The 20,167-nt window shown below is 39.6% G+C and overlaps 1 protein-coding gene across 1 annotated transcript in view; it reads right to left on the bottom strand.

The window, feature by feature from the left end:
• The window catches only part of LOC132342734 (zinc finger protein 701-like), a 29,691-nt gene extending 9,598 nt beyond the window's left edge, over window positions 1-20,093 (bottom strand). The window contains exons 1-5 of the mRNA XM_059877232.1: window positions 16,721-20,093; window positions 14,717-14,792; window positions 12,839-12,897; window positions 12,650-12,698; window positions 6,341-6,467 (exon numbers count right to left, since the gene is read on the bottom strand). Coding sequence (XP_059733215.1) covers window positions 6,341-6,467; window positions 12,650-12,698; window positions 12,839-12,897; window positions 14,717-14,792; window positions 16,721-16,737 — 328 coding nt within the window. The 5' untranslated portion in view covers window positions 16,738-20,093. The remainder of the gene's footprint in view (window positions 1-6,340; window positions 6,468-12,649; window positions 12,699-12,838; window positions 12,898-14,716; window positions 14,793-16,720) is intronic.
• Window positions 20,094-20,167: the final 74 nt, after the last annotated feature.

Genomic DNA, 20,167 nt, shown 5'->3' with positions numbered 1-20,167 from the left:
ACATGTTGATGCCGTATAAGGGTTACCTTCTGACGAAAGAATTTGCCACACTCATTACACTTGTAAGGTTTCTGTCCAGTATGGACATGTTGATGCCGTATAAGGGTAGTCCGATGATGAAAGTACTTGCCACATGCATTACATCTGTACGCTGTTACTGCAGTTTGAATTTGTTGATGCCTTGTAACAGTTTCCTTATCACGAAAGACCTTGACACATTCATTAAATTTGTGAGGTTTCACTCCAGTATGAGTACTCAGATGAGTTTTAAGATGTGCTTTTTGACCAAAGACTTTGCCACATTCATTACATTTGTAAGGTTTCTCTCCAGTATGAATTCTGTGATGAACTGCAAGGTCTTTATTTTGATTAAAGACTCTGCCACACACATCACATTTAAATGGTTTTCTTCCAGTATGTTTTATCATATGTCTCCAGAGGCCTGAGGGATACCGAAAAGTTTTCCCACAGACATTGCATTTGTAAGGTGTCTCTCCAGTATGAATTCTCTTATGACATGTGAGATATGAATTATGATTAAAACTCTTGCCACACACATTACATTTATAAGGTTTCTCTCCAGTATGAGTTCTCCGATGAACTTCAAGGTGTGAATTTCGACTAAAGATCTTTCCACAAAAGTCACATTTACGCAATTCTTTTCCTGTATGGATTATCTGATGTCTACTGAAGTCTGAGCACTTAAGAAAGATTTTGCCACCCTCATTACATTTGTAAGGTCTTTCCCTGTGTGCTTTCTGGTCTTGTGTCAATATTGAAGGATGCATAAAATCACTCCCATATATACTAGAAATTTTGGATTGGCCAGAAGGAGAAACTTCCTGAGATGGTGAAAATGACATACTACTGTTCATGTTGCCATCAGCTTGATGAAATTCATCAATTGTTTGTCTACTCTGAAACATGCACAGTGCATCCCAAGAGCTTAATGCAAGTATATTTGCAATCAGCTTCTTTTCTGTATCCTTTCCACTGGGTTGAACTCTTCCATAAGTGACACCTTCCTTATGGGATGTAGGGATATTTTTATAATTTCTTTCATCATCTCTCCACTGACACCTAAGGTCACACATATTTTCCTGTAATTCTTGATGGTAAAAATGCTTGACTTCATGGCTTTCATGGTTTCCCAACATCACTGTTTGGAATCTTTCTCCTATACCAATGTTTGATTTTAGTTGTGATTTCTTGATCATGTGTATATGAGAGATAGCTACAAAATATAAAGAATCACAGATATATTACTACAGTGTATGAATAAATATTTTTTCAACCACAATGTTAAAAATTTTTAGGAAAACTATAGAATAAGATTCTTCACTATAGAAACAGTGGTTACCCATAATTCAAATCAAGCTTAGGGTAGTCTATTTTCAAACACACAATGACACAACATTCAAATTGGAAAAACTTATATTAGCCCTCAAAAATAAAGGTACTTTTCCAACATAACCACAAAACCCAAAGAAATTAAAGACTAAACATACAAACACTAGGGAGTTTAGAAAGGAAATCATAGGTGATGCAAGAAGAAATGAGTTGGGTAACTAACATTGTTATTCAGGGATCCCTCTTCAAAATGGTTTCTGAGTCATCACAGCTGCACACAGTAAGTTGTATCCTGAGAAAGTTGTCCAAGGGATGAAACGAAATCATTTTTACAGTGCAAGTAATAAGAAAGGTGGAGTGATGGGTGAAGGAATACTTGGAAACTGGGGAGATCAGGAGAACTATTAAAATATGTGAGTAAAGGTTAGTGTTTCTATCTGCATCAAGGGAACATGAAAAAATGAGTAAGACAGATAAAGGGTCTGAGTAGATTTCAGGGAATAATAAACAGAGGATATCATGGCTTATGACTGTACATATGTGTGAATAAAACTACGTACAGGCAACTAAAAATACTGACGTTAAAAGGAAAAAAGAATTGGTTTAGCTATTCCATTTTTAACTATGGAAATTATACTATGGGTATGTAGCCAAAATGAAAGAGATTTAAAAAGAGAAGAGAATGGGATATTTCAGATATAAAGCAGGTGTACATCTGTTACATTATTTGCTAGGTAGGTTATCAAATTCAATATTTCACAAGCCCCATTTCCATGCATATTTTCACTAAGAACAGATATTATGTTGTGAGATGTGTAAGAATGATCTTTGTTGAAACCTGAAGGAAACACTAGAAAAAGACCATCAAAAGGAAATGGATGTGTTTTTTTCTGTACACAAACATACAGATAGAAAGAAGTCAAAAAGTATAAAAGTTCCCCAAAATCTTGCAAAAAGAACAAAACTATCATATAATGGAGCATGTTAAGATTTTGGGACTATATCAAACAAAATTAAATCACTGTGTTAAAAGATATCTGCACTGCCATGCTCATTAAAGCAATAACCACAAATGCCACAACATCAGAACAACTGTATAATCCAACAAATGAATGGGGAAAAAATCTGGAAGAGATACACAGTATGTACCCATAAAGAATAAAAATGGTGTTTTCAACAACACAGATGGACCATGAAGGTGTATGCTCAGTAAAAATAATTCAGAGGGAAAACAGTACAGAATTATTCCACGTATGTATAAAATAAAGTTAATTTAGGAAAAACACACAAAAAAACAGGAGGCAAACTAAGAGCGACATAGAATAGTTGTTAACAAACTCAGGGGGTTAGTAGAACAGGGGATATTACTAAAAGGAATAAATTTACAGTTCTTAGTTAAAGACTTCTACAAATCTAATGTACAGCATGATAACGATAGCTATCACTACTACATTACATGCTTAAAAGTTAATAAGACACTAGACCTTAAACAGCTCACCACTACTCAGAAAAAAGTGGAATTATGTCACAGATGAATACATTAAGTAACCTACTAAGGTAATTACAATAGAACTATCAAATCATTACACTATAGATCTTTTTTTTTATTTTATTTTTAAACTTTACAAATTGTATTAGTTTTGCCAAATATCAAAATGAATCTGCCACAGTACACTATAGATCTTAAACTAACACAATGATAAACATTAATTAAATTTCAATAAACCAGAGAAAGAGAAAAAATGAGCACATAGACAAAACAGTCCTGGTTTATCAACTGAACAGAAATAAATTTAAGGAAAAAAAAGATAATAAAAATTCAACCCAAATAAAAACTGTTAGGCATACACAATACACCTAAGCTAGCAGAAGGTAGAAGAAAAAACTGGATTAGAGATCAATGAAATAGCGAATAGTAACTACATAAAATTGTAACACCACAAGTTGGTTCTTTGAAAAGAATAAAACTGACAAACCCTTATGTAGAATACCTTACAAAAGGAATGAAGACTCAAATTACTGAAATTAGAAATGAGAAAGACATTACAAATGATTCAACTGAAATCAAGAAAATTAGAAGGAAACAAGAAAATTCTATGTGTAGGTAATGGATAAAGTAGAACAAACAAATGAATAAATTTCTAGAGAATAACAACCTACCAATATATTTTATTAGAACCAGGAAGAAATTAATATCTGTGCAAACTAGTCATGGAAAGGAGATGGAACTGTTAATCAAAAACCATTGTGAGGCAAGTCACATACATTCACTGCACAATTGCAGACAATACTTCAAAACAGTTAAGGTCAATCTTCCTTAAACTTTTTTGGAAAACACAGAAGAAAAAGGAAAAGTTCCAAACTCTATGAAGCAGGAATTCCTCTAATACCGATGTCAGTCAAAGACACAAGAAAACCACAGATCAAAATTTCTAAAATGAAGCAAAATCACAATAAATGTAAACTAAAATTAACACCACGCTAAAAGGATTATATGCAACCATAAGGTGATACATTCTTGAAATCTAAGAATGGTTCAAAATATGCAAAGTAAAGTATATTAATGGAATGAAACAAAAAATAAAATAATTATCTGAACTAATGCAGTAAAAAGCATTTGACACAAGTCAACAGCTTTTCATAATAAAACACTTGATAAACAAGGAATTTAAAAAGCTATGGCAACACGTTAAAGGACAAATCTTATACAAGGACAGAAAGATGTGTACACTGCAAACTAAAAACATGGCTAAAAAACATTACAAAAGACACAACTGACACAAAGACATTCTAAACTCAAGGATTTGAAGTCAATATTGTCAAGATGTCAGTATTAACCAAAGCAATCAACAGATTCAACCCACTGCTTAGTAAAATCAATAGTACTTCTTGAAGAAATGATAAACACATCCTACAAATTCATTTGGAATCTCAAAAGATGCTGAAGAGCAAAGTATGCTTAAAAAGAACAAAGCCAGAGGTTTCGCAGGTCTTTATTTCAAAACTTACTCCAAACCTGTACTAATAAAATGATGTGATACAAAGATAAAGATAGACCAACTGGTGGAACAGTACAGGGACATTAAAAAAAAAAAATGTCTCATATATGGTCAAATGTTCTAGAAGGGGGTCAAGACAACTCAATGGAGGAAGGGCAGTCTATTAAAAAAAAGAAAATGTGGAGAAAACCAGTTCTCCAAATACACGACAATTAACTGGACCATTAACTGACATAATATACAAAACCAATAAAAGACCTAACCAAGCCCCAAATGCATAAAACTGCTAGAAATAAACATGCAGGAAAAGCTTTATGACACAGCAGTCACCAATGATTCATTATGCGTAACATGAAAAGCACCAGTGACAAACCTAAAACAGAAATACGAACTACCTGGAAATTATAAACTACTGTGCATTAGAGCACACCTAGTAGAGTGAAAAATAATCTATGCTATGGCAGAAAATATTTGCAAATGATTTATGTCATAATAAAATATCAAGAATATGTAAACAACTCTAAAAACAACTAATCACTGGAATTTCCTGGTGATCCAATGGTTAAGATTCCACACTTCCAGTATGGTGGGCATGGGTTCAAACCCTGGTCAGGGAACTACCATCCCGCATGCCACATGGTAGGCCAAAAAATAAACCAATAAGATAAAAATTTTTTAAATAAATAAAAATTAAAAAAGAACTAATTACCAATTCTACCTGGACGGGGCTGGCTCGCCTCCCATCAACCAACCCACACACTGAAAACAGAAAACAAGCACTATAAGTAACATGAAATACATAAACCTGATGGTTAAAGAAATAAAATCGAGACCATTTATTATGCATAGAAAAGTACAAAATGAAAGCAGCAGTGCCAAAAACAAATGATGGTCATCATGAAGGTATCGCTTCACCTCATTAGCTGTCTCAGTGTTTGGAGAAGAGGAGGGTTCCACACCATGGTTTGTGGGATCTTAGTTCGCTGACCAGGGGTGGAACCTGCACCTAACCACTGGACCGAGAGGGAATTCTCAAGCTCTCTCATTAAGATGCTTCAAGCTTAAGTGTGGACGTAGAATGGTGCATCTAGGCATCAAAACTATGGCATCAACAGTTTAGTCAATACCCTTGCATGAGGATGTGGACTTGGACGATGTTAACTCTAGAAAAAATTCTCAAACCATTTCTTGAGGATCAAAGCAGGTGGTCACTAGGGGCTTCCCTGGTGGCTCAGTGGCAAAGAATCCACCTGCCAAAGCAGGAGATACAGGTTCAAACTCTGATCCAAGAAGATCTCACATGACAGGGAGAAAATAAGGCCCTGAGCCACAACTATGGAGCCTGTGCTCTCAAGTCCAGGAGCCAAAACCATGAAGCCCTGACAGTTTAAAGCCCGTGCTCTGTAACAAGAGAAGACTGCACATCACAACTGGAGTAGCCCCCACTTGCTGCATCCAGAGAAAAGCCCACACAGCAATGAAGATCCAACAAAATAAAAAATAAATTAATTAATTAATTTTTAAAAGAAAAAATGAGGCACAGAAAGTCAACTGCTGTGGTTTTTCCAGAATTTCAACTCTGTGTTCACATGAGAGTGAGGACATTACAGGTGGCTCTGGAAAAATGTTTCACAAAATCAACTGCCTGCCGTGTTTTTGATTCAGAGGGGAACTATGTAATATGCAGGTATCATCCAACACTCTTCAAATAAGTACTGAGTCAAAATCACAGTAGAATACAGAGAATTAAAATATTTTAAAAAGTTTCCAGATAGGGGTTAGACATTGAGCGCAGGAAAAACTCCTAACATGAAGTGGCCAGATCATGTAAAGGAAGGACATGTTGAAACCCCTGAACCTACATCATGAAGGTTTTCATGCCTGAGTCAACACAGCTTTGAGCTCCATTAAGCAAGATAGGGAGTTCCAGAAGGCCAAGAGCAGTAAATGCAAAAATACCCTCCCAACTTTTGGAAGGAAATTATCCTCACCCACAGAGAGCAGATTCCTGAGGGTCTCCACCATCACGTCCCTGTACAAGGTCCTCTGAGCAGGGTCCAGACATTCCCACTCTTCTGGAGAGAATTCAATGGCCACATCCTTGAAGGTCAATTGTGCCTTAAGTTTGAAACAAAAAACACTTAACCAGGGGAACATGAGTAGAGTTCTTACTTGCATATAAAATGAGTAGAGGTGGAAAGATCAAGTTGAAGTAGGTATTGTGACAGAGACGCTGCTTCTGTCTAATTTAATTTCTTATGCTTTATCATAAAGATTATAATATCCTCCGAAGAGATACAGGTTTTTCATTTTCTTATGAAATACATGAAATAGATACAAATAAAAATTCAAAGCTGGGCTGTCTATATGAAAGTCTTAGTATGTTTCATCACTGAGGGATGATCAAAGCTGGATGTGGAGGAGCTGAGTGATCTTCAGTGATGACAAAGTCTATAGCGTGTTTAAGGAAAACTCAGAATTTTTAATCGTGATGATGACAGGAGCAGCAAAGATGAACACTGTTTGAACTTCCTGTCTGAAATGCATTACTCTAACTGTTTTACATGTATTAACTTGTTGTCAGCATCACAGCTCATTAGAGAAAGACCTATTCTGATCTTGCAGATGAGACCTGTGTCAAAGACACAAGGAGAAACTCCAATCAGGTCTAGAAGTTAAGGAATCACAGAGCAAGCAACTGAACTCCTAAGGCTGGACTTTAGAACTGAAGTTTAAAATGAAAGAGTTAAGTAACACAGAGAACATTAAAAGTACACTGCCAGAATGTTTCATGGAGAACACATGAAAGAAGTTCAAGGTGCACAACACAGATTGGCCTAAAAGGTCTTTATACATGTGTGTGCATACACATGCACAAGAAATGCTAGTAATTAGAACATGTTAGAAATATAATTGCTATAACAAAAAGGTATATAGTTTTAAAATCATGACTTTTATATAAAGCATGGAACTGCATATCCATGAATTCATGTACTAAAATGAATGTACTTAAAATACTTAAAATTCAACATTCAAAAAACTAGGATCATGGTATCTGGACCCATTCAGTTCAGTTTAGTTCAGCTGCTCAGTCGTGTCCGACTCTTTGCAACCCCATGAATCGCAGCACGCCAGGCCTCCCTGTCCATCACCAACTCCCGGAGTTCACTCAGACTCACGTCCATCCAGTCAGATGCCATCCAGCCATCTCATCCTCTGTCGTCCCCTTCTCCTCCTGCCCCTAATCCCTTCCAGCATCAGAGTCTTTTCCAATGAGTCAACTCTTTGCATGAGGTGGCCAGAGTACTGGAGTTTCAGCTTTAGCATCATTCCTTCCAAAGAAATCCCAGGGCTGATCTCCTTCAGAATGGACTGGTTGGATCTCCTTGCAGTCCAAGGGACTCTCAAGAGTCTTCTCCAACACCACAGTTCAAAAGCATCGCTCAGCTTTCTTCACAGTCCAACTCTGACATCCATACATGACCACTGGGAAAATCCATAGCCTTGACTATGTTGACCATCTTGGACTTTTGTTGGCAAAGTAATGTCTCTGCTTTTCAATATGCTATCTAGGTTGGTCATAACTTTCCTTACAAGGAGTAAGCCTCTTTTAATTTCATGGCTGCAGTCACCATCTGCAGTGATTTTGGAGCCCAAAGAAATATAGTCTGACATTGTTTCCACTGTTTCCCCATCTATTTCCCATGAAGTGATGGGACCAGATGCCACGATCTTCGTTTTCCGAATGTTGAGCATTAAGTCAACTTTTTCACTCTCCACTTTCACTTTCCTCAAGAGGCTTTTGAGTTCCTCTTCACTTTCTGCCATAAGGGTGGTGTCATCTGCATATCTGAGATTATTGATATTTCTCCCAGCAATCTTGATTCCAGTTTGTGATTCATCTAGCCTGGCATTTCTCATGATGTACACGGCATATAAGTTAAATAAGCAGGGTGACAATATACAGTCTTGACATACTTCTTTCCCAATTTGAACCAGTCCATTGTTCCATGTCTCATTCTAAGTGCTGCTTCTTGTCCTGCATACAGGTTTCTCAGGAGGCAGGTAAGGTGGTCTGGTACTCCTATCTCTTTAGGAGTATTCCAGTTTGTTGTGATCTACACAAAGGCTTTAATATAGTCAGTGAAGCAGAAGTAGATGTTTTCTTGGAATTTCCATGCTTTTCTATGACCCAGCATACATTGGCAATTTGATCTCTGGGTCCACTGCCTTTTCTCAATCCAGCTTATATGAAATGTTCCCTTGGTAACTCCAATTTTCTTAAAAAAAAAACACTAGTCTTTCCATTCTATTGTTTTCCTTTATTTTTTTGCATTTGTCACTGAAGAAGGCTTTCTTTATTCTCCTTGCTATTCTCTAGAACTCTGCATTCAAGTGAGTATATCTTTCCCTTTCTCGCTTCTCTTCTTTTCTCAGCTCTTTGTAAGGCCTCCTCAGGCAACCAATTTGCCTTCTTGCATTTCTTTTTCTTGGGGATGGTTTTGGTCATCACCTCCTGTACAATATTATGTACCTCCAACCACAGTTCTTCAGGCAATCTGTCTACCAAATCTAATCACTTGAATCTATTCATCACCCCCACTTATATGGGGTATAATATGGAACTTGACTTAGGTCATACTTGAATGGCCTACAGGTTTTCCCTACTCTCTTCAATTTAAGTCTGAATTTTGCAATAAGGAGCTCATGATCTGACCACAGTCAGCTTCAGGTCTTTTTACTGCTGACTGTATAGAGCTTCTCCATCTTTGGCTGCAAAGAACATAATCAATCTGATTTCAGTATTGGCCATCTGGTGATGTTCATGTGTAGAATCATCTCTTGTGGTGTTGTTCAGCTCAGCCTCTTCTTTCTTTTGCTATTTCTCTACTTTACCCCCAGGAGAATATGGGCACCTACCAACCTGGAGGGTTCATCTTTCAGTGTCATATCTTATTGCCTTTTCATACTATTCACGAAGTTCTCAAGGCAAGAATACTGAAGTGGTTTGCCATTCCTTTCTCCAGTGGATGTTTTGTCAGGCCCTAACTAGCAAGGACATGCCCTTTAGCCGCTCAGTGTAGCTGAATGACATGCCTGGTGCCCTGGCAGTCCCAATGCTGGTCCCCATTGACCATTTAAACATTCATTGGCTGTGGAGTCTCTCAACGTGCGACCAGGGGTTGAGGCAAAGGCCCTGCTGGAGTGGCGGGGAAGGGGGTCTAGGAAGGGCTGCAGCTGACATTGGATGACGCCCAGAAGTTCAGGGAACCCTGGCCTCACTGCTGCCATTGGCTATCCCGGAGCCATCCACTGCCCAGGAGTGGCTGGCCTCCTTGGGGTCCACCACAGACTGGGAGTCACTGTCCACTGTAGAGACGATCTGCTGCCCTCCACTGTCTGCCAGTGGAGCTGATCAGCTGCACGCGAGTCGACCATACCCAGGCTTTTCTGCTGCCGCTGGTGGACCTAGGGCCAATCTGCTGCCACTGCAGGTTCCATGCTTGGAAATGGGGGCGCTGGTCACTATGCTGCTCCAGCCTCTGTCTCTGGGGTGATCTTTGTGAAGCCCATGGCTGTGGCCATGTTATCCCACAGTCGTCTTAACCAAAAGACATTAATAAAGGCCAACGAGTTTGTTTTGGGCAGTAATTAACTTTGATTCAAATTTGGAAAAGTTATTATTATTACACATTATTTGTAGATTAATAACAAAATTAGCACCATAGTAAAATAAAAAACTTGTTGGACAATTTAAAACCATGACAAAAAGAAAACAAAAACAACATGGAAAAAAATATATTGTTATCAACCAAGAATATTTCACCAAACATCATGATCAGAAGGAAATACTTAATGAATTCTCGCTGAAGTGACAGTGGAGTGAAGGGGGCTGGCCAGAGATCCTGCCTGCCTTTCACCATGGTACAGTGTGCCCGAGCAGGGACCACTGGAGAAAGTGACAGGAGGAAAACAGTGGGAGCAAGACACACAGAGAGCACGTCAGAGCTGGAACGGTGAACATTCACAAGTCTAAGGTGAAAAGTGAAAGGATGGAAAAAGATATTCAGTCCTTAAGAGAGCAGGGGTTACTGCACAACATCAGACAAAAGACAAAACAGTCTAAGGAAAAACCTAACAAAAGACACAAAATATATTATGAAATGGGAAAAGGTATATTTACGAAGAAAATATAACAATTACAAATATGTATATATCTAACATCAGAGTTCCCCAGAAAATGAAGACGATCTTAACAGAAGTAAAAACGGAAATAGATAATAGCACAACATTAGTATCAGACTTCACTACCTGAGTTTTACCAGCACATGGAAACCAAAAGATCAACAAGGAAACTGAGCACTTGTACAACACTGTAGAATTACTGTACCTAACAAACATGTCGGAGAAGCCAATGGCAACCCACTCCAGTACTCTTGCCTGGCAAATCCCACGGACAGAGGAGCCTGGTGGGCTGCCGTCTACGGGGTTGCACAGAGTTGGACACGACTGAAGCGACTTAGCAGCAGCAGCAGCAACAAACGGGTACAGAACATTCCACTCAACAACAGAAAAAATCACCTTTCTCCAGCACATGTCTTAAAACCTTCTCCATTTCACAGACCACATGCTAGACCATAAAACAAAGCTCAATATATGAAGGCTGAGATCATAAAAAGTATCTTCTAAAAAAGAGAAGAGTATCTCCTTTAACCACAGTAAAATGATACTAGAAATAAACAGCAGAAGAAAAACAGGAAAAGCTTCCAAAAGTGGAAAGTAAGCAGTTTATTGTTTAAGAAGGGATGAGTCAAAGAAGAAATCACAGGAAAAATTGTAAAGCATGTGAATGAAAATAAAAACAGAGCATATCAAATTTATTAACAGGTAGTCAAAGATGCAGTAGTAGGGAAGTCCACACTGCTAAATCCTTACAACCACAAAGAGAAAGATGCACACTATGCATTACTCTTCAAGAAACTACTGAACAACCTAGCCAGAGCAATTGGAAAAGGAAAAAAAAAAAAAAAATCTAAGTTATCTAAACTGAAAAGAAAGCAAAATTACCTTTTATTTTGTAGGTGACAAGATTTTATATTTAGAACCCAGAAGAGATTGTAGAAGAAAACTGACTACTCTAAAAACACTAAGGACTTTCCCAGTGGTCCAGTGGTAAAGAATCTGCTTGCTAGTCCCTGGTCCAGCAAGATCCCATATGCAGTGGGGCAACTAACTAGTGAAACCTGCCCACCTAGAGCCTGTGCTCTGCAACAAGAGAAGCAACTGCAATGAAAAGCGCATGTACCACAACTAGCAAGTAGCCTCCAACTGTCACAACTAGACAAAGCCCACTCGCAGCAACAAAGAACTAACACAGCCCAAAATAAATACATAAACAAAAATTCAGAAAAACCTTAGAAGAGTTGCACCATAAAATATCTGCACACCAAAATCAGCTGCACTTCGATACACAATGAACAATGTCAACAGAAAATCAGAGACCAATCCCATAGAATCCTTAGGGAAAATATCAGCCAACTAGGTGCAAGACCTCTAAACTGAAGAATAGGAAACTCTTTAAGAAGTCTCTGGAGATATATATGAAAGAAACACACCCTCTAATCATGCAGTGGGAACTTTATGTTTTTAAAATGACCAAATTTGGGTGGAAGGGAAGCTCAAGAAGTAGTGGATATATGTATATTCATGGCTGATTCATGTTGTTGTATGGCAGAAACCAACACAACATTGTAAAGCAAATATCCTCCAATTAAAAATAAAATTTAAATAATAGAAAAAAAAAAAAAGAAATTCCTTCACTTGCAACCCAGCAGATAAGACCTAGCATACCCCCCAAATTTTTCAATGGAAATTAAGAGGCCAGTCAAACTGATTAAAAACAGGTAACACTTCCTTTGCTTAAAAGTAGCAAACTATAAAAATCAAGTCAATAAAGTTTCATTGCAAAATTTTCTTTATAAAAAAATGACCAAATTAGGGACTTCCCAAATTAGGGTCCAGTGGTTAGGACTCCACGCTTCCCCTGCAGGGGGTGTGGTCTACAGATATAAAGAATCCTTATCAAAATTTCAAAGGCAATTTTTGCACCTATAGAAAAACAATCATTCATAAATTCATAGGGAATCTCAAGAGCCAGCAAACAGCCAAAAAACTCTTGAAAAAGAAGATGAACACACAGGTTATCAGGCAGGATACTTCAGATTCTTCAAAGATCAGCATGTCCAAAGAAGGTCATTTCAAGAAGGACAGACTGAAAAACAACTAAGAATATGACTTACCTGAGAAAAAGCCATTTCTGACTTCTCTTCCTTTTGTTTCCTCCTCTTCCTCTTAGCAGGACACACAAAAAGGCAGAAAACAAAATATTAGACTAACTGGTAAAACTAGGATTTGTCTGTTAATATAAAAGACCACTGATAACTTGACCAAGTATGCAGCAAAACTGTCTAAAATTATTTATTACATACCAAAGAGCTTTTCCAATACAAAAGACAAAGAGGAGAAAGCAGGCAGGCCTCCAAGATATCTGAAACATATTTTAAAAAGAAACAATTTGTGAATTTTTATCACCTAATAATTGTGGGTCAACATTTTACAAATTTCACAGTGTATTAACATTTAGAAAAGAATTAATTGATTATATAAGATCACCAAAGCTTGTTACAGAAGTTAATGTTCCTCTTCTAGGGAAGTAGAAAGTGAACGAACTAAATTGTTTTTCCATGCTACAAAACAAATAATATGTAAAGATATAAAAAGAAAAAAGTAAGCCCATCACAAAAAAGAACTCTCAATGTTCCTTTTAAGACACGATGCAGTGACAGATTCAATCACTTCTTCCCCCTTTATCCTCTCCCTGCTCCTCTGCCCCATGTCAGGAAAAGGGAAGGGGATGACTCACAACTGAGTGAGTCAAATCACTGTCCTGGAGAAACAGCATTTGCAAATGGAAGTTATCGTCTGATACAAAGAATTACAGAATGCACAAGACACAAGTTCTGCTATTCTCATCCTCATCTGTACAGAGACATTTTATTACATTCTTAAAATAAGAAATCATATATCACAACTTATCCACAACCAAACAACTCACCATCCATCTGCATCCAGTTCCCACTACCCACCTGCTCTACTGTTTTCATTTTAGTCGGTTTATCTGTCTCTTTTCTTCCCCTCAGCTCTCTGTGCTGTTCGTGTTTCTTCCCTCACACCTGTCCTGCCCACTCTGTAAACTGTTTCCCTCGAGATGCTTGGTCTCTGCATCCTTTCTGATGGTCCTCCATCTGTGTTTCTGCCTCTTTCTTGCCCCTCCCTGCTCCCTCTCTGCCCTCCAGTTACACCCCTTCTCTCCCTCTTCCACTCCCCTTTTCCCCCTTCTCTGACACCCCAGGTGGTCATGCATCCTTCCTGCTCTCGCTTTCTCTTGTGGTCACACTTGATCCTCCTTCTCTCCCAGCGCCATGCAGCTCTGCAACCCAAGTGTCCAGCTCTTTCATCCTCTCACCCCACTCTATGTGAAGTGCCTCTCCTTTGGTGCCCTTGCCCCACCGCTGACCCAAGCCCCTCTATGTTACTCTCTGTCAGCTACAAACTGGCACTTGCCATCTACCTACATGCCAGTAGTCATGTACAGAAGTGTGAGCTGGATCATAAAGAAGGCTGAGGGCCAAACTGTGATGTTGGAGAAGACTCTTGACAGTCCCCTGAATTGCAAGGAGATCAAATCAGTCAATCCAAAGGGAAATCAACCCTAAATATTCACTGGTAGGACTGATACTGAAGCTCCACTACTTTGGCCAGCTAATGCGAAAGCCAACTCACTGGAAAAGACTGTGATGCTGGGAAAGATTGAAGGTAAGAGGATAAGGAGGTGGCAGAGGATGAGACAATTAGACAGCGTCACTGACTCAATGGACATGAGTTTGGCAAGATGGTGGACAACAGGGAGCCTGATGTGCTGCAGTCCATGGACTCAAAAAGTCATACACAACTTAGGGACTGAAGAACAACAATCTACCTATCTACTTCTACAAGGATTAAATCATGTGCTTTTGCAGGTGTTGATCTTCAGTACCCTCTGAAAGGACTTTAGGGTGGAGAACAGAAATGAGGCACTCTGTGCTCAGGAAAAACTGAAAGCCCAGGTCTTCAGATAGATATTTTTAGGAGCCAATTTTATGAGCCCAATTCTTATATCTCCCCATATCTAGAAAAGCACTAAAATCCTTCATGGTGATGACTGTTGCTTGTGATTACCAAAGCTTCACAAAAGCAGAAATCTTCTGGAAAAAATATGTGCTTGATTACATGTATTCACCCTTCACCAAAATCACATATATACTGACCTTTCCCCCTGCTTCTTTGTAGCAGTTTCTCAGAGCTGTGTGAAGTGCTGTCTCCTGGACTGCAGTCCTCATTTTGCTCCAAATAAAAGTTTACTTGCAAACCTCACATTGTGCTTTTTTGTTTTTTTATTGACAGATCCTATCAGTCGAGAATCATCTTTTTAAAATTTTACTTATTTTATTCACTTGGTATTTTCAATGCTTAACCGCTTTTACTCTTTTAACAAGTCCCTCAGCCACCCTTTCTATTCCTAGCTATTCTCCCTCATTCTTTCTTGTTCCTAGTTTTTCTAGTTCCCTCAGTTGCTCATTTCTCTGCTTTTCCTGGTCCCCTACATATTTAGAGGGATGGCAATAGAACAGGATGCCGGCCTACAGGAAAAGGCTTTCCACTGGGTGGAATTTGTGACACATAGAAGAACACTATGTGTCACATGGCTGCCCCAGGTCACCTCTGCCTGGGTGGGGAAAGGCTCCCAATGAAGGGGAGGCCTGAGTGGCTGACAGACCAACCTGAGAAGGGAGGACAGAGGGGCTGGGAGAGAGGGAGCTCTCAGGAGAGGGGTGGGGTCTCCAGAAGGCCAGAGATAGAGACAGAGTAAAGGGATAAAGCAGGTTAATCCTGGGACTTCCATGGTGTTCCAGTGGCTAGCGCTCTGCACTCCCAATGTAGGGAACCTGGATTTGATTCCTGGTCGCGGAGAAGGCGATGGCACCCCACTCCAGTACTCTTGCCTGGAAAATCCTATGGACATAGGAGCCTGGTAGGCTGTAGTCCATGGGGTCGCTAAGAGTACGACACGACTGAGCGACTTCACTTTCACTTTTCACTTTCGTGCACTGGAGAAGAAAATGGCAACCCACTCCAGTGTTCTTGCCTGGAGAATCCCAGGGACGGGGGAGCCTGGTGGGCTGCCATCTGTGGGGTCGCACAGAGTCGGACACGACTGAAGCGACTTAGCAGCAGCAGCAGCAGAGAGCTAGATACCATATGCCACAAATAAGACCCACCACAGCCAAATAAATAAACTTAGAAAAGAAAAGTTTATCCTACTAAGGGCATTGCTAGTAGAAAAAATTAAGGGAGATGCCTGTAAGTCAATGATTACACAAGACATCAGATTTGCTTAACCACAAAACCTAGCAGGGTTACATAGCAATAAACCCAAACAACAGAGCACAAGATGAGCCACAAAACAATAAAACAATGGTGGCATGAAACCCACATTGTGCCCAGTGAGCTCATTACGTTAGGACACTCTCTTCGCACACATAAAAAGCAGTAATTTGTGGATCTAACTTGATCTTGCAGGAACAAGAAAACTCCATTGCCTAACCTGGAGGACGGGCTGAAGACGGAAGCAAAAGGTCTACTCAAGAAAGACAAGAAAGGTCTTCTCGTCCCCACTTTTCCCTTTTCAAACTGTAGCCCAGTAAGTCCTCAGGCCATGGCACCCTCTTGCCCGCCCACTTGTTAGCCTCACAAGGGGTCCTATTCTAGTATCACTTATCTACCACTTTGCCTGTCGAAAAAGATGAGATATAAAGGACTCTGGCACGGAGCTCTTCAGCACCCCTTCGCGGGAAAAGACACAAACGGTTTCACCAAGTCCAGGTTGAGGTTGAGGAGCTGGCCTCTCCCCGGGTGGGGTGGCCAGCGCTGCCGTCCAGGGGCGAGAGGGCTAAGCTAGGAGGTGAGAGGTGTAAAAGGACCTCGCAAAAGAGGACTTTACATAAGGGTTGAGGTAGTAAAGAGTTTTAAGCAGGATAATGTAGCGAAGGGAGGCATTCACGTGCACCGAAGGCAGAAAGGCAAGGTTAGGGACAAACCTCGAAACGAATTTAAACCCAAAATGCCCGACCAGTAAGGGGACTACTCGTTTTACTTGGGGCGGAGGACCTGGTGCTGAAATTTCAGATCCCTAGTCACTCCGAAGATACTGAGGTTTGACTAAAGTCGGGGGGCCTCGCAGCGCAAATCTACTCAAGAAAGGAAACGCTTACCCAGCAACGCCCGACATTCACGATGGGCTCCGCTCTTCCGTTTCCGTAAGAAACTGCGCAAGCGCAAATTCACAAGCCCGGCTTCCGGAGGCGGGACCTTGGCAGTGCGCTACCGGTGAGGGGCGTGACGAAAATGGCGGTAGTTTTATGTAGCCCCCAAAGAGGCAGTGGAGAGGAGATGATGATTCCTCATATCCTCAAAGTGCTCTGTTAACTTACTGTCTTGAACCTTTTGGAGTAAGAGCTTACCGTTGTGTGGATTACTTAGGTGGGAAGCTAATATGTATCTCCCTAACAAGTTGAAAATGGCTTCAATAAAACCTACTGGCAATAGGTTTGCTCCCAAGGCTCAAGCAATTTAGTGGTTGGAAAAGTGGGTCTCCAGTCTGGCAGTTAGAAATCATTTCAGTAGTTTCTAGTTTAAGGAAACAAGAGCCGGACATGCTCTGTTTTACACACTAGAATGAGTAATGAAAAATTTCCCTACTATAAAGTGGGTCATTTCTCACTGATACCTTACAGAATAGCTTTTCTTTTCCATTCTTATTTCAGCCAGGAGGACAAATTCAACACTCTCCTGGTTCCAGAGCCTCAGTACAGAACCTAGCATGAGACTGGAGCACTAAATCATGTGATAATTTCTGTCACTAACCATTGCTTTTAAAAATGAATATCATTAAAAATAAGTTCTTATGAATTGCATTCTTCCTAGTGTTTGCCTTTTAAAAGCACATTACACTTCCCACCTCTCACCCCTGGTTTTATTGATATATATCCGACTTACATGACTGTGAGTTTAAGTTGTACAGCATGGTATTCTTACACAGACTGAAATAATTACTGCAGTTAAGTTTATTAAGCATGTATCTTTTAATATTATACTCTCAGGATAAAGAACAAACTATTGACATGCTCGAGCCCTAACATATTTTCCCTTTATTTTTCATGTTCTTTAGGTGGAAATATGAAATTCAAAAATTCACATTTATTAAAACTATGATGGCCACTTAATTAGTAGCTAATATTTGGAAAAAAAACATAAGACTAATGTTTTGCTGAAAATCAAAAATCTAAAAATGAAGAGGGTTTTGGTCTCAACCTTCACCTTTCTTAGTTATTCACCAGCCATGCTACTACAAAGTAAAGACTAAGTGCTCATAGATTCAGAAGGAGCAGAGGAACCATCAAATTACATACTTCACCCTCTGGACATTCTCTTCCTGTATCTATCTTTATTCACCTGTTTCTAAAATCCTATCCTGTCATTCAGCATAAAATTTCAGTCTATCGAAGACCATTCTTGCAGTGTAGAGAAGACAGGGTTACAAGAATCAAAAGCTTTGAAAGCTTCCATTTAAACTTGAAACATACCTCTCCACTCATACCAGATTGGCCCAGGAACTCAAAAAGACAAGCTTGCATGAAATGGGCAAAGAAGTGCAATTCTCGCAAGTGAAAGGGAGGGTTGCCTTAGTCTAGTAGCCAAGCTTGATATCAGAGGGCAGACATGATCTCACAGAAGGTTGATAAATGGCTGTACGTAATATTATTATTAATTTGGACTGCAAGGAGATCCAACCAGTCCATCCTGAAAGAGATCAGTCCTGAGTATTCATTGGAAGGACTAATGCTGAAACTGAAACTCCAATACTTGGGCCACCTAATGCAAAAAACTGACTCATTTGAAAAGACCCTGATGCAGGGAAAGACTGAAGGCAGGAGGAGAAGGGGATGACAGAGGATGAGATGGTTGGATGGCATCACCAACTCAATGGACTCCGGGAGTTGGTGATGGACAGGGAGGCCTGGCATGCTGAAGTCCACGCATGAGGTCGCAAAGAATCAGATACAACTGAGCGATTGAACTGAATATTACTATATATGATAACTGCAGCTTCTATTAGGACTTCTCCCTCCTTTATTTACACTAAATAAAATTACTGATATTAGATAAAATAGGGGCTATTACTATAGAACATGCAGAAATGAAAAGGATAGAAAGGAACTCTTACAAAAAGTTTACATGATTTAAGATGAAATGCACCAATTCCATGAAACCCATAACATACAACAAATCACCTATGTGAAACATATTTGGGTAATTGCTTTGAATTGCAATATAAATTTGTAATTTCAAAATGCCCACCGTCTAAGAAACCTAAAAGCAGAGACAGTGATTGTGAAAGCTTAAACTCCTCCATCATATGAGTGCTGATGTATTTGGTGTAGCCTACTGTTCTGCCAGCTTCCCTGGTGGCTTAGACAGTAAAGAATCCACTTGCAATGCAGGACACCTGGGTTCAGTCCCTGGGTTGGGATGATTCCCTAAAAGAGGGCATGGCAACCCGCTCCGGTATTCTCGCCTGAAGAATCCCCATGGACAGAGAAGCCTGAGGGCTACAGTCCCTGGGGTCGCAAAGAGTCGACCCGACTGAGTGACTAACCACAAGTGCCCTGCAGGGGTCTTGAACTGACATTGCCCTTTCCCTTGACAATACATCCTAAGTAACAGCAGACACAGGATATGACTCCCTATCACCACCTGCCTTCCCCTTCTTGTTCTTTAGATGTGACTCTCCTCCCCTGACTGAAGCTTAGCAATTCCTACTCTTTTGAGTTTGAATTGATCAATCCAATTCAAACGACCCATCTATGGATCCTAATAAAGGTATATGTCCCATGCTCTGCAAGACCCTGCAGGACTTCTTACATGTTCCCTCTAGCAATACCATGAATCTCCACCAGAATCTGAGTAATAAATGTCTCCACTTCACTTCCCCTCGCAGTCTCAGGGGCTTTCCTTTACAAACGGTAATTTTAAAAAGTTGCAACAATGGCATTTGACAATTCTATTAAATTTTTAAAAAAGAATTACCAGTAATTCTATGATTTATTTTTAAGAAAAGGAGAAAGCACTTGTCAACTCGATTTATAAGGCCAGAATTAGTGGGAAACAAAACTAGAAAAATAGAAAAAAGTAAAATGATCAATCCATGTGAAGATTAAAAAATTCATCATAAAATATTAGTAATAGAAATGAATCAAAGAATTCTTATCAAAGGTAATATAAATCAGGGAATTCCCTGGTGGTCCAGTGGTTATGACTCATCTCTTTTATTGGCAGGGCCCAGGTTCAATCCCTCGTTGGGGAACTAAGATTCTGCAAGCAATGAAGCTCAACTAAAAATACAAATCAAAATCAAGATTACTTATCAAATACATTATTCTTGGTTACAAACAAATTCTATGTGGATACTGGATGTCCCACAAAAAGATTTCATGTCACCCTTTTGCCATGTCAGTTCTTTCACTGAACTATAGCCCCAAAGTAACTGTTTTTCATGTTCACAATGCATTTACTTTGTACCTGTCATGGCCTTATAGGCATTATCACGTCACAGGAGTCCCAAAACAACCCAGTAATCCCTTGCGATAAAATAGGACAAA

Source organism: Bos taurus, chromosome 18, assembly GCF_002263795.3.
Source record: "Bos taurus isolate L1 Dominette 01449 registration number 42190680 breed Hereford chromosome 18, ARS-UCD2.0, whole genome shotgun sequence".
Classification (NCBI taxonomy): domain Eukaryota; kingdom Metazoa; phylum Chordata; class Mammalia; order Artiodactyla; family Bovidae; genus Bos; species Bos taurus.
This window is presented reverse-complemented; position numbering and strand designations above follow the sequence as displayed.